We start from the raw sequence: 15,866 nt of genomic DNA on the forward strand, positions 1-15,866 counted from the left end.
CTAGGCTCCAAAGTCGTCATTTTTAATGCTGGTTCCATTTACTCTCCTTGTGGAGTTTGAATGTTCTCCCTGTGTGTGAGGGGGTTTGTCTGGGTTTATACTAGGTTAAATACCGATTATAAAACTGGCCTGGTGTGAGTGTGTTTGTGTGCATGTGGATTGGTTCTTGCAATGTGCCCCGTTTGCAAGATAGCCCCCAGCCTCCATGACCCTGAATTTCAAAGTGTCTTTCTTCCTCTTTATCCCTCACATTTAGTTCCTCCTCCGATGTCTCATCTTCAACTTTTATATTAGACTAATTTTTTTTATAACTGTCCCATTATACTGATCTTAGGGTACCACTTGTTTTAACATTTTCAGGAGATGATATATATTGTACGTTATTTCAATTGTCTTCTCCAATGCTAGATCAAGCATAACAAACCAGCTTGTGAGTGACCACCAGGTGTCTAGTTTCATAACACTCCTTTCACTGAAGCCCACGAGGGCCTGGAGGTTGGTTCCATTAGCCTGCCTCTGTCCTATCATTAACAGAGTATTTGCAATGTTCAAGCTAGGCCTGGTCACAGAAGGCAGGCTTGGGAAATGCAGATGTCTTTGAAGCTGTGCTGAGGAGGGCGGAGGACTCTAAAGAAAAACTGTGGTACTTTATTCAGCGATTAGAGGATTTACAGCTTCTAATCTTCATGCTAAGAACCCATTACTGCTGTGTAGAATTGTTTACTCCCAGCACAAAGCAGCTCTTTTTTGCAAAAGAGCATGGTTTTCAAAAATTACTTAAAGAAACATTTTATTGGATAAATTATTTTACACTTGCAGTCTTGAGGTCCAGCAGTGATGTGATACATTTATTCAACGATTCATAAAGTATATCAATTCTGATTTTTATAATGAGATGCACACCATGGTTGTTTAAAGAGACAAGACAGTGTGGCAGGAGCCAAAGTCTGATGAATGTAAAGCAGGAATATGTCTTGGGCATGTCACTAGCCCTACTTCCTTGTGCAACTTAATCAGTAACCAATATGTCATTTTGTGTTATGACTGTGACAGGCAACCAGAGTGCTCAGGAATAAAAACATACAGTATACATACTTCTTACTGAAGGTAGACAGTAGTCAAACATGAATCAAAGTGCTTTGAGGTGGCATGCAAACTGCCTTCTTCTTTTTCATCTTTTTGGTTGCTTCCTTTAGGGGTTGTCACAATAGATCATCTGTTTCCATATTTTCCTGTCCTCTGCATCTTTCTTTGTCACACCCACCACCTGCATGTCCTCTCTCACCACATCCATAAATATCCTCTTAGGCCTTCCTTTTTTCCTCTTGCCTGGCAGCTCTATCCTTAGCATCCTTCTCCCAATATACCCAGCATCTCTCCTCTGCACTTGTCCAAATCAATGCAATCTCACCTCTCTGGCTTTGTCTCCAAACTGTCCAACCTGAGCTGACCCTCTAATGTACTCATTTCTAATCCTGTCCATCCTCATCACACCCAGTGCAAATCTTAACATCTTTAACTCTGACACCTCCAGCTCTCTCTCCTGTCTTTTCTTTAGTGCCACCATCTCCAACCCATACAACATAACTGTTCTCACTACTGTCTTGTTGACCCTTCCTTTCACTCTTGCTGGTATCTGTATGTCATGAATCACTTCAACCTGCCTGCACTCTCCTTTTCACCTCTCTTCCACAATCCCCATTACTCTGTACTGTTTATCCCAAGTATTTAAACTAATCTACCTTTGTCAACTCTACTACCTGCATCCTCACCATTCCTCTGACCTCCCTCTCATTCATACACATGTATTCTGTCTTGTTCCTACTGACCTTCATTCCTCTCCTCTCTAGAGCATTTCACGACCTCTCCAGGGTCTTCCGAATCTTTCCCTACTCTCACTACAGATCACAATGTGATCAGCAAACATCATAGTCCACAGGGACCCCTGTCTAATCTCCTCTGTCAACCTGTCCATCACCTTTGCAAATAAGAAAGGGCTCAGAGCCGATCCCTGATATAATCCCACCGCAACCTTAAATGGACCCATCACTCCTACTGCAGACCTCACCACGGTCACACTTCCCTCGTACATATCCAATACAACTCTTACATTCTTCTCTGCCACTCCCGACTTCCTCATACAATACCACAACTCCTCTCGAGGCACCCTGTCATATGCTTTCTCCAAGTCCACAAAAACACAATTTATCTCCTTCTGGCCTTCTCTATACTTTTCCATCAACTCTTAGAGCAAACATTGCATCTCTAGTTCTTTTTACAGGCATGAAACCATACTTCTACTCACTTCTTATCCTAACTTCCATTACTCTTTCCCATTACTTCATGCTGTGGCTGATTAGTTTTATCCCTCTGTTGTTACTTCAGCTGTGCACATCATAATTTGAACTGATACACCTGGCCTTACACCCCTTCCATCTAGTCTCTTGCATGCACAACATATCAACCTTCCTTCTCTCCATCATAATAGATTAACTTTCTCCCTTTACCAGTCATACTGCCAGCATTCAAAGTTCCTACCCTTTACTTCCACTCTCCTACCCTTCCTCTTCTCCTCCTGCCTCCTTCTCCCAGCACCCTGTTGGCTAACAGTACCGGTGGCAGCTGTTGGTAACCCGGGCCTCGGCTGATGCGGTATGGAAATCTGTATTGTTGTCCACATATTGATCTGGCAAAATTTTACACTGATGCCCTTCCTGACGTAAGCCTTACCATTTATCTGGGCTTGGGACCTGCATGAAGAAACATATTGGTTTGTGCATCCCCCTATGGCAGGGTTAGCCTGCTGCCTCGTAGGAATAATTACTTTTTCAAAAAAATTTGTATAGTTATAACAAAACACAATTTCATCAGACAAATCAGAGTAAGATAAACAATCAGAAAGAACTCAGCATTCAATCCCCACCAGACAAAGAGAACAGTGTAAACAGTGAGTCCCAACTAAAACAGTTTTTTGTATAGAATGGATGAGCCAGTAGAATGAAAGCACTAAGCATAATCTGTTTACTTTAGAATTATATCAATGAGTTCTCGCCAAGTTCTAAAAAAAGTTTGACCAGATCCTCATAAAGAGAATTTTATTTTCTCCAATTTGAGATAATATGCAATGTTGTTTCCCACTGAGTTGTTAATGGTGGATTAGGATTCTTCCAGTTGAGCCAAACAAATCCTCATGTACTGTAGGTAGTGTGGTGTAGAATATTACAACCACGCACTTTTAACTCCTCTGGTAATAGTGCTGTTAAGGCATCGGAATACATGTTTAATCCAGAGAGATGTAAACAATTTTTTTTTATCCAAAATGGTTTAAGTGTAGGGATTTCTGAATAATTACTTCATTTAATATACACAGGTCTTGTGATTCTGCTATCTGTATGGTGTTTGCACGTTCAATTTGTGTCCTCCTGTGTTTACTTTACACACTATGCTGTCCTTCAATCGACAGTAAATTGGCCTGATGGGAATAAATGTGTTGTATGCTAGGGTGGAATCCTATTGAGAGACAGAAAAATAACTATCAGAAATTGATAACAGATGGAGAGATAAATCGTTCTAGAAGAGAACAAAAGACTTGATTTTGAGCTTCAAGAGGAGACAGTAAGATGGCAAAGCACAAAAAAAAATTAAAAGTTGTTTTACAAAGTACAGGTTATCAATGGTTTGGAGTATAAAATCTCTTCAAAACCCTTAGTGCTAGGCTGACAAAAACTAGCATAAATATATTTATAGCCTTATATTTGAACCCATTTGGGTTTTCATCACTTACTATCATTCATTATGGTCAGCATAAGTGCCATTTTACTAAAGCTAGCTCTTGACAAGCAAATTAAAACACAGAAGAACTGAATAGAAAAAATGCATAAGATAAATCACGGTCAAACTGTGTAAACATGGGCATAAAAATACATGCAATCAAACAACTAAACAGACAAAAACAAGTTGTAAATGTATAGGCACAAATTGAAAAATTGCTTCAAAAACAGAAGGTGGTGATATTATCCCTATCCAAGGTCTCCATTTACATGGTAACATAGCCTCCATGATGCCATAAACTGATGCACATGACAACAGTCACTATGGTGACAAGATGTACTGGCCATTTTGGATCTCTGTTAAAAATGGGAGGTAACTTCCTAGAAAGTATTCTGTTTTCAGTCAAAACAGCCTGAATATAGAAATCAAATATCCTCAGACAGCTAAACCTTGCAATGTTTTTCATTTTCAGTACTATCCTCTACACTGAGCAGCCAATTTATTAGATACACCAATTAAATCAATGAAACAGACCACATATTCTGGGATATCCTCTTCCAGTGTGGGAAATTTCAATAGGTAGTCATGCTTGCTTTAAATTTCAACAAGAGATTAGCCAAATGGTATCACATAAAGGAATCTAAACACTGAATGATAGTAGTAGGTAGATGTGCCAGTGGAAACATCTTGGACATGGCCAACCCACCTGGGTTTTCACGTGTCTAGGGTATAAATGCAGCATATTCTGGCATTCCAGCAGTAGGTATGACACCACCAAACCTAAATATACTTCATCTGATCTTACAAATCTTAGTTCCATGTGGTCCTAACTAGTGGGAGGACCAAGCTGTGGTGACACCTGGTATAGCAAAGCAATAGATCTGTTACAGACAAAATGTAGGAACACAATAGGCTGCTGATGGTAGTGTGGTTCTGACACACAAGGTTCCTTGACATGAGTGGACACATTTCCCAAATATGTAGCACACCACAATGTCATTGCTGAAAAGGTAATGGCTATCAGGGGCTAATATAGTAGCAGTTATTTCCATATGGCGAATAGCCTACATTGCAGTTTTGAGACTGTCTATTAATAATTTCAGGAACTTGAGGGGTCACTCTTTTACAGTTACTTAATATATTTACTAGTGTATAAATGTGACGAGGTAGAAAAAACTGTAAGAAGCTTATGTTTATCTCTGTGGAGGCTGTTTTAGGAGAAGGGAACTACAAAGTATTAGATATGCTAGAAAAACTGTACCACAGAGCTTGTAAACCCATAGCAAATTTCTCGTTCAATGTTTTGCAGTTACATAAAACATTTTACCCCTTTCATATATACTAGCTCCGGTAACAAACTTGGCTATACCATAACACCCTCTGACAAAAGAAATGTGAATTGTGGGTCCTATTTAAAAGGTATGTCAATGGCTGGACCTAGATGAGGGTCATAGTTCTTTTTGTGGGTTAATCTACTGAGGAAACAGACAATAACAACAACAGTTCTATCTCTGGCACCAACTCTTAAATTTTCCATTTTGTTAGGCCTTATTTACACACCTAAATAGTCACTCTCCTAACACACTTTTCTTCAGTATTTGCTTGTCACTGTTTAATTCCATTTTCCACAAAAATGGTCATGGTTTTCACAGTCAGCCACTTAGTGCTTTGCTTATAAGCATTGAGGTGCGGCTACCCCCTTGTCAGTTTATGTTTGAATTGTATGCAGTTTTCACAGTCACTTGCCTTCTTCCCAAGATAATATTTCACCATCTTAATGAGCTCGCTATCTTATTTAGATTTGTCACCCACAACATAAATACCCACTAGATTTAATTTTTTTGACTGCTCCAATCAGGTGATATTCTACAGGTAACATTAAATGGAATGTATAATCTTAAAAATCTTGGCAACTTCTTACTGTGTAACATACATGGTGTTGCAAGTAATGTACAAAGCAGGTGCCTTCTTGATTTTGTCATTTATATATTAAGAGAAAAGATTATTATGTACAGTATATTACATTATTGTATATATTAATTGCATATAGCTTAGGTTAGGCAACCATCATTAGGTAGCAGACTTAACTGATTATATGTAATAACAATAAAAGAAAGTAACTAATGTGACACAGCCTAGAGAAATAATAATAAAACAATAAAGTTATTACAATATACACAAATTTAAATTACAATGCATTCAATACTTTAACAAAATATTTCAGCATTTTGCCTTTTTAAATATCATAAACATGCATTATTATTCACATGGGATTGTCTTTCATTGTATGCACTCAATTGTCTTGTTTGTTTTGTTTAGTTCTGAGTGTTTTGTCTTACTGTATGTTGAATGACTAAAATGTCACACTTAACACTGTCATATTCACTCATTTTTTTAAAATTATGATCTCAGAGCATTCCTGAATCTCAGACGCAGAGCTTTGACCAAAGTTACAGAGAGCAAGTGACTGTACAACTTTGTTTTCCAACTGGAACACAGTCTGATTCGGTCCAAAGAGCAGTCTGCTTCTGAGGTCCTACCTTTGTGGTTATCAGCTGCCATTTCTCAGCATCCCTCAGACAACTATGAAATTGAGAAATAAAGAAAAAAGAGGAGGTGAATGCTTTGTAACTTCACAGAGAATCCATTCCCATATTCCCCTGTAATAACAGCCTTTCCCTGAATGTAGTTGTGAAACAGGAATTTATTGTGAACCTCTGTAAAGAGTTGATTAGCCTTGATGGATACATTTGACTGCTTTTTTACTTCTTTGGTTTTAGATCTATGAGCATCTTTCATGGACATAAAGGTGCACCAAAATTGTCTTCATAAAGAGCTATATGAAAAACTTTAGTTTATATGTTGCTTCATTTTTTGTACCTTATGTTATGTGGAGCATTGGGCTTTCATAAGCATATTTCTTTTCTACTTATTCTTGTTCTTTTATATTAAACTTGGAAGTGCAAATGGCAAAGTATGCCCTAAGTATTCATATTCAGGGTTATCGTATATACTCGCGGATACGTTCTCCCACGGATAAATCAAGACTTGATTTTACAGTATAATTTCTGGTATTTTATAATGTCGGTTATATAAGTCGAATGCGGAAAACTCACGCTATTGGTACAAGGGATTATGATATGCTAACACCCACCTGAGAGAGTAACCACGGAGCACACTGCCTTTTTTTTCTATGTTGGTGCGGCAATGTGCTGTATGGGCGTATAAGTCGAGGTCTGATTTTATGATTGATTTTTTCGGGTTTCAAGACCCGACTTATACGTGAGCATATACGGTAAATTTATCTTAATAATTCTACTACTAATAATCCATCTTAATAAAAGGATACGTTTCTATGTGTCTGTCTAGTTGGTATGCCTCTGTAATTCCAAAAGATGGTGCATCGCAAACATTTTTAGTAATAAAATGCATTTGTCATTCCAACAGATAGCGCATCACAAGCATCAACACTGCTCTTACGAATCCCATACCAAAGTGCATATAACAGAGAGACATGCATTGTATTTATTATTCCAAATGATTTAATTACAACAATACATTTTATTACTGCTACAATGTAATGAAATTCATGGGACCATAAAAGTATTTTGTTATAATGGGGAAAATACATATACTATTGTTTCAGAGGTCGCCAGCGATTGACCATCTTTAAAAGCAGTGGCACAAGGACAGGTCCATAACTACTCTGCTGCTTTTGGCAGACAGTAAACAAAGGGTAAAGTAATTAGTTGTCCTCTGCAAGATCAGGCTTACCGTTTAACGTGCTTGTCACACTTCCTCGTACTCTCCTGGTTTGCCCCAGCAGTGATTCCGAACTGCTGGTGTTCTTTTACTCTGGGACCTAAAGCAGGAGGATTACCGTGTTGCTGGCTCCTATCTCATGTGCTTGAGTACTGAAATAACAGCTCCTATTTTTAATGAAGTCTTGAGACTGTGCCTGCCTTCTATATACAGTAATAAAGTACCTGTATTTTCCTTGGAAACCTGGACTCACCTTCCTGTCTCTCGTACAACTCTGTGACCCAAGCTTGACAATACCTGTATAAAAAAACAGCGCTTCTTAAACTGCAAAAAAATATTTTATTTGAAAAATGAGACGTTAGATGTAACTTGTTTCATAGAAATACAGATGTGAATACAGAAGGAAATGAGATGTTAAATGAAACTTTTTTTCAGTATAAACTGATGCCATTTCTCATAAAGAAAATCATAAAGAAAACTTTGAGAAGCGCTATGAAACGTGAACAGCACAGTATCCGCATATGGCATAACTACCCACGTGGACACTCAGTGGAGCACCGACCCAGAATTCGGCTATACCTGTATGATGTTGCACCTACACTCTCTTCAAGGCTTGCAGAGACTGCCTGTGACCATAAATTTCACAACAGACTGTCATTTTCTTTTGGTCTTACACGAAAGAAACAGCCTGTTGCAGGATTCCTGAGACTCAGCGCAAGTATTGGCACACCATTAAACATTTTTTGCATTGCATTATTATCTTCAGTTGCCATTTTTGGTTGAAAAAATGTTATACTGAAATTTACATTTTGTTAAAATGAAATCCATTAAACAAGTATTTGTTTTTCAGAAAATTTTGTTACTTCGGTATTAGCTATAACAGGATATGACCTGCAGAAATGTTTGTGATGTGCCATCTGTTGAAATGACAATTGCAATGTCTTTTATTACTACATGTATTTCGTAAAACATTCCAATAGATGGACCACTGGAAATGTTACTGCTGAGGTCTACGTTGATTACTTAGATTTCGACATGTCTTAGATGGGTAACATAGCTAGAAACAAATTGCAGATTCAAACCTGGTTAGCCATTTTTTGGTACACTTCATGCCTAGAAGTGAAAATTTGCATATCCTCTTCTGTTTTTCTTATTTCATCTCTCCATATATTTTATAAGCCATTGAATGTACTTACCCTCATTCACGCTCACCAGCCTTCTTATCAGATTGCTGAGTGAGGCACATATATCACTTTAGTAACTGAATGTATAGAGAAGTACATGCCTGAGTGACAACAAGGAGCCAAATCCACATTAATTAGAATCGAGAATGTACTGATTCACAGCAGCTAATCAATGATTGTTGTACATGCAGATGGCTTCCCACAATAGCACATTGACAGTAAAGTAAAGGGACATTTTTCAAGATTAAGAGGAAGTTGATGGGATATTTTCACACAGCAGATTGAAATAAAGATTGGTAATGGGTTGCAGAATGTGATATGACTACCGTATGTATCTGAAACATAATCATCCATCTTCGTAACCTGCTTATACAAGGCAGAATCACAGAGAGCATATCCCAGAAATCATAGGGCACAAAGTAGGAACAATACCTGGACAGGGCACCAGTCCATAACAGGGCAAACACACACACATACACACAAGGGCCAGTTTGGCTACACCATTTCATCTAACCTCTTGGACTTTAAATTGGAGCACCCAGAAGAAACCCACAAGGAGCCACAGAGAGCGTACAAACTCCATGCAGGGAGAACTCAGGACATGAATCCTGGTCTCCTTACTTCACTGTACCATCTATCTATTATATAGAGTAGTACCCTTCACATCTGTCTATTATATAGCACCTTTCACATCTATCTTCACCACATGTTAATGCTACCTAGAACTTGGTTATTGACAGCAACAGCAACAGCTCTCTATTATCCAAGCCAGAAGTTCTTATGTGTGTTTGGTTGGCAGTATTTATTATATATATTTTACTATATAAAAATAATATATATATATATGTGTGTATGTGTGTGTGTGTGTGTAAAATAATTTTTGAGCTCCTGTAAAGTTTTAATTTGCCCTAAAGTATCTATCTATCTATCTATCTATCTATCTATCTATCTATCTATCTATCTATCTATCTATCTATCTATCTATCTATCTATCTATCTATCTATCTATCTATCTATCTATCTATCTATCTATCTATCTATCTATCTAAGCCATTTTACAAATGACAACATACAAGCAGGTGAAGCAACTGCCTTAGTATTACATGGTAGAGAGCTGACATTTAAAGCCTAAAAGTGTTGCCTGTAGGTGATGCTTTATACCTGTAAATGAATGTGTTCAGTGCTACCAAACAGAATTACAAATACAGGTAAATTAAAAAATCCAGCCTGCTTTATGTATTGTTATATTTATTAGAATAAGTACTTAATAAAACTTGCTTCATCCTTTGGTAATCCATCTTGTGTAAAGATGTTTGGTTATTCTTCTTGTTGAACGCCAAAGTGACAATGTAGAGAGTGCTGGTTTCATCCAGTTTTCTGCTCCCCAGTAATACAGCAGTTAGCATTCACTGTGCAGAGATTTTGATAATCATCAGTGCCATTCCTGTTAGCTGGCTCATTTCTCCATCTCTTTTCTATGGTTCACTGATTCCATTTGTATAAACACCAGTCCCCATTCTGCCAGCCAGTGCTGGAATGTAGGAAATGAGGTCAGTTCTGTGAAGCAGGGTCTGTTGTCTGCCCAGTTTTGCACTCTTTGTCTCTCTGTATTGGTGCCCTCCAGGGGTGATGCCTGTCTTATGAACATTCCTTGGTGCTCAGGTTGTCCTGTTTTGTTGGATGTATCTTATCAGCTGCTTGTTTCCATGCTGATTGATCTCCTGTGCCATCTCTGTTTAGTGGGAGGTACTGCTGTCACTCCTCATTCTCTAATGCACTGTTAGGGTGTGGGGTCTATGTTTATTCAGACTGCTTGATCACAAAGAAGAACATGAAATGCCAACCCTGGCTGCCCCAGTCAGAGCCTGCAGTCACAACTGATTTCTTGAAAGCTACTGAATAAAAATGCAGGTCACTGAATTAGGCCAACACTTGGCATCTCCTTGTGTGTTCCTCTATCTAAAAGCTGTCATTTAAGGGTGTTGACTGGAATAGATTACCCTGGTGGTTAAAAACTGTAACTTGTAGCTTCTGGGATATTTTATAATTGCTAAGGAACTTGGTGTTGTTTACTTCTAATTGTATTCTGCTAATATTATTTGCTGTAAAATGGCTTCACTTAAAGGCAGTGTACAAAATGAAATTTTATTGACAGAACATTTTTCACTCATTTCACTCAGCCAAACCCTGACTGTTAATGCTAAAATTGCCACTTGGTCCCTTAGTTTTGTTTCTTTATTATTTTTTTTTCAGTGTTTAAAGTGTTATGCATTTTACACAGTTTCTTTTTAAACAGGTGGAGACACTGCTCTTGCTTTTCTGCTCTTTCTCTTTGCATCACATTCATGAGTGGTTTGTTATTTTAAAAGCTGTCTCTGTTTTCTTTCTCTTCCAGATGTGTCTCCTGTTTTGGCTGGCTTCATTGGTGCCGGGGTTTTGGTTGTTTCTGTATCACTGGCTGTCTTTGTTTGGACCTGCTGCCATCGCCGGTACCAGAAGAGCCTGAGCAGTGGGCATGGTGGTGACCTGGGTTCTGACCCCCCATACAAATTTATTCATATGCTCAAGGGTATCAGTATTTACCCAGAAACCCTGAGCAACAGCAAAAAAATTGTGCGTGTTGCCCGCAGGGCAGGTGAACTGCGAGCAGCTAGTGGCAACTACCGGAGTGACTGGGCTCATAACAATACAGTGCTGGTTGATGCAGCGGAAAATGGTTTGCTCAGCCCATCACCCACTCAAGGCTCCCGTCCACTTGTGTGTCCCAGTCAACAGCGCCTTGAGCAGCAGCTCCCTCTCAGGGCAGATTACAGCCAAGGATTGAGCCCCGATCCCAGTCTGAGCAGCAGCACCACAGGCAGCAAGACACCCTCTCCTTTCACACCTTCAGATGGCACAGAAGAGGCAAAATTGGGCACTCTCAGCTTCTCAGTAGATTACAACTTCCCTAAGAAAGCACTAGTAGTAACTATTCAGGAAGCTCATGGCCTCCCTGCAGTAGATGAACAAGCAAGCAGCTCAGACCCATATATCAAGATGACCATTCTACCAGAAAAGAAGCACCGTGTGAAGACACGTGTGCTGCGCAAGACCCTGGATCCTGTGTTTGATGAGACTTTCACCTTCTATGGTGTGCCCTTCAGTGGGCTGCAAGAGCTGGTATTACACTTCCTGGTGCTCAGCTTTGACCGCTTTTCCCGTGATGATGTCATCGGTGAGGTGGTGGTGCCTTTGTCCGGGGTGGACCCCAGCACAGGACGTGTGCAGCTCCGACATGACATTGTTAAGAGGAATATCCAGGTGAGTGAGTGAATAAGTACGCAAGTAAGTGAGCAAGTGAAACTGACAAGTGGTTGAGTGAGTAAGTATGTGAATATTGTACTGGGGTGGAAAGGGCATGTCTAAAAGGATACAAATTTGAAAAATAATCATGAGATAAGAGGGTAAAGAGCAAAGGATATTCGAATAAAACAGGGCAAGGTCAAAACCAAGAGACAAAAAGTGTCCTTACCTCATAATCTGCAAGACAACAATCTAATTAGGATAACGTTAGCACATACATGAGTTTAGTTAGTGGATGAGTGAATAAGCGTGTGAGCAAATGAGCGTGATAGTAAGTGATTGATTGATAGAGTCAGTGAATAAGTGAGTGAAAGAGCGACCATGTGAAAGTATCAGTGAGCTAGTCAAAGCCTGAGTCAAGCAAGTAAGCGAATAAGCTAATCAGTGAGTGAGTAAAAGAGTGAAACAGTGTATAAGTGAGTAAGCAAATGACTGATCTCAGAGTGAGTGAGAGACTAACAGAATAAGTGTGTGAGAATAATAACGGTATGGACAAGTGAAAGTGAGTTAAAAAAAAGTAAATGGTGAGTGGGCAATTGAGTGCTAATCAATGATTGAGTGAGTGAAAGAATGAGCAAATACGTGAGAGAATAAAGAAGAGAATAACTAAGTGCACAAGTAAGCATTTGGGTGTTAGATGAAGCAGATTCATCATCATATGGAATATTAATAAATACAAATGTTGGTGAAATAATTGCTTAGTCAATTTAGGTTAGGTTGGTTATTCTATTTGGAAATATAAAAATGTTTCCATTAATAATGTTTTTTCAGTGATTTGTAATTATTTTCACACTGACGTGTGCCATACAAACAACAAATGGTAGTCGTATGCCTCAGATGGACAGCTAATTTCCAGACATTTCAGGACTTCTTCTTTCACTTTTGTCTTGTGCCTTCCCCTGCCTCAAGCTCACTTTTGTTTCTGGTGGGTTATCTTGACTGCAGAAAACTCAGATACACATAGATCTGTAGTGTTTTCTGATCCATTTGTTCAGACGTCTGTGCTTTTGTATGAAATACCATGGTTGTGCTTGTTGTGTGATATTTTCTGTTTGAGTGCTGCATTCATAATGTTTTAAAGATCAGTTTGTAAGAATTTCTATGAGGTTTTTAAAATATGTCTTTGTTTTGTGTTTTGTGGAGCCGTGTCTGTTTTAAAACATGGTCAGTAGAAATTTCACCTGGCAGCCTGCTGAATGGACAGCATTCAGGTTGCTATGCATGTGCTTTTTCTGGTAAGAGAGGTTGATGGGTTGGCATTAAGCCAGCGAGGTCTAATGACCTTCCTTCATTGAAAGAGATCAAGCCCCTGCATTTGGTTAGTGCGCCCAAGGTGAGACACCCCTGTAAACCATCTGCAGAACTCTTCGCCCCAGGCTCTGACACCTCAGCCTCGACGGAGCAGTATGGCCTCTCTGTCCTGCAGTGGCAAAGTAAAGCTGACAGAGAAAGATGTGTACTGTTTTAATGTTTCAGCCAAGGCCGTTTAAAATAGAGCCACTTGGCATCAGGATTTCAAAGCAAGTCTGGTATAGTCAGGTCACAGGATCCCTTGGAGTTATGGAAAATCAGTAGAGAACCTTTAGAAAAGTTGGCAGCAGTGAATTACAAAAAAAAAAAAAAAGTTCCTGGTTACACTCACACTACAGTCGCCCAAGTCTTTGGAAAAAGAATTAAGAGTCTTCTTGTGTATAAAATAGTTTATTAGAAAGGATGGGGGAAAAGAGAGGTGAAAGGAGTAAAACATAAGAGTATGTGTAAAAAATAGCCACTGCAGAAGATGGAGAGAGATTAAAAGGTTCGTTGGTCATTTAACCCGGGAAAAATGTGTAATCTTTACCTGAGAATGAGCTTGGCCTGTGCATGATTAAGAATGAATACTAATAAAAAATTTGCTCACCTGTTTGAGCTGCGCTGATTGGCAGTTCAGAGTTTCGGGTTTGTTTGGATTCACAAGAAGAAATTAAAGGCAGGGAATCGTGCACTTACAATCAATTTTAATTTGAATTATAGATTTTTTTTGTGATTTCTGGAAGAGCCCTATGGGACAGACGTCCTGACACTTGGTCTTTGGGTTAAATGTACAATGGTCTTTATGTGGTCATAAAACGTAAGCAGCAGTAAAATAATGCTCTAAATTCAAAGAAAAAGATACTAAAATCATTACAAAAAGATACTAAAATCAGTTCAAGCAAGATCAATATCCACCCATTCATTTTCTAAATCCACATGTTCCAATACAGGGTTTCTTATTCTGATAACCTCAGGTAGCGCAAACCAACTCTAAATAGGATACCAGTCAACCACACTCACTCATGCATGGTCACGTTTGAGTCCCAAGTCACACAAACCTGAATAAAAATTTATTTCATGATATAATTCAAAATTATTGCGGTTATAGTATATATCACAGTATAATCTGTGATCATATACTTTTCAGATTAAATCCAGTTTAGGATTTCTGTTGGCTCAATTTCATAGGTTAACAGTGGGTAGATCTACTTTGATAGAAGTAATTACAAAATATCCGTACTGTGGAAAAATAGTGAAATAAGAAGAACTTAACAAGAAATAAATAAACATGTATTGCACTTACCTTTTAAGACAAAGAATCTTGGAAAAAATCTTCATGGTATAGACTTAACCGTAAAAAAATGAAGCAAGATTAACAATAGAAATAAGTATTCAAAAAGCTATTTTTCCCAGTTCCTCTGGTTTTTCATTGAAAACAATAAGCAAGCCAAACTAGACTTTAATATTGCATTTCAAAATATCTTTGTGAACATGAAGAAAAATTATATAAAGACAAACGAAATGCAAATGTATATGTAAAGAATGTTAGAGAAGGGGGTGGGGTGGGGCATCCCTTGTTCACGAAGTCAGACAATCATATAACTGTAACCAGTTTAAGAGGGCAGGGAGTGGAAGGGGATCCCCTTTTCAAGTCTGTAGATGAGACTGTATATTACAATGTAATAGCTTGTGGGGGATCCATTAAGTTTAATCTTATGCCATCTGTCCCCCTTGTTTTGGATCAGAGGACACCACTTCCGCCTCTACTTCTCTCTCCCTTCTTTTTTGTTTTTGCCGAAGCCACACCAGCGCTCATAGCTACAGTGTCTGGCACCGGCACTGGAGGTTTAGAGTTCTTGCTTCATGTCTTCATTAAGCTTCAACAAACTTTCTCTTTTGATTTCATACCCCACGGTATAAAGAAAACACTTCAGTTGTCTATCTACACTATTGGCTAGTGCTGCTATCAGTCGTTTCTGCTGCATCCTTAATTTGTATAAAGCCCTGTCAGCACTGGACATAGAATATAAGTTAACATAATATTAATAAATATCTACAAATAAAAAAGCTATTGAGAAATAAAAACGTGTAGGTAGGTTTCTTTTTCCTATTATGTCACTAAATTTCACTCAAATACATCAACATATTTTTGAGAGTTTGGGGTGTTTAGTTTTTCTATTGTAAGGGGATTTTTACCCTTAAATATTGATAAATGTCCTTCCTTAGTGGATAAATACTGACCTAAATGTACCATCCTGCCAAATTTCAGCTTTTTAACTAAACGAGAAATAATGTTTTTATTGATGAGTGAGTTGACTGACTGAGTGAGTCACTCAGTGAGCTTTGAATTTTATATACGGTATATACAGATTTATACTTAAAGATCTCCCCTGTTTTTGTAAAAATTATGTGCTGCCCTAAGCATGTTTTTATTTTGCTTAATGGTTAATGTAGCGGCTACCTTATTATTATTATGACTGTTGAAAATATCTACATGCAAACATTAAATCACGT

At 38.4% G+C, this 15,866-nt stretch overlaps 1 protein-coding gene across 2 annotated transcripts in view; it reads left to right on the forward strand.

Moving 5' to 3' along the window:
- The window catches only part of syt11a (synaptotagmin XIa), a 99,119-nt gene that overhangs the window by 20,355 nt on the left and 62,898 nt on the right, over positions 1–15,866 (forward strand). For both annotated transcript variants that reach the window (XM_028795118.2, XM_028795117.2), the window contains exon 2: positions 11,113–12,017. In XM_028795118.2, the coding sequence (XP_028650951.1) occupies positions 11,113–12,017 (905 nt within the window). The remainder of the gene's footprint in view (positions 1–11,112; positions 12,018–15,866) is intronic.

The sequence above is a fragment of the Erpetoichthys calabaricus genome, chromosome 2 (assembly GCF_900747795.2).
Source record: "Erpetoichthys calabaricus chromosome 2, fErpCal1.3, whole genome shotgun sequence".
In the NCBI taxonomy this organism is placed as follows: domain Eukaryota; kingdom Metazoa; phylum Chordata; class Cladistia; order Polypteriformes; family Polypteridae; genus Erpetoichthys; species Erpetoichthys calabaricus.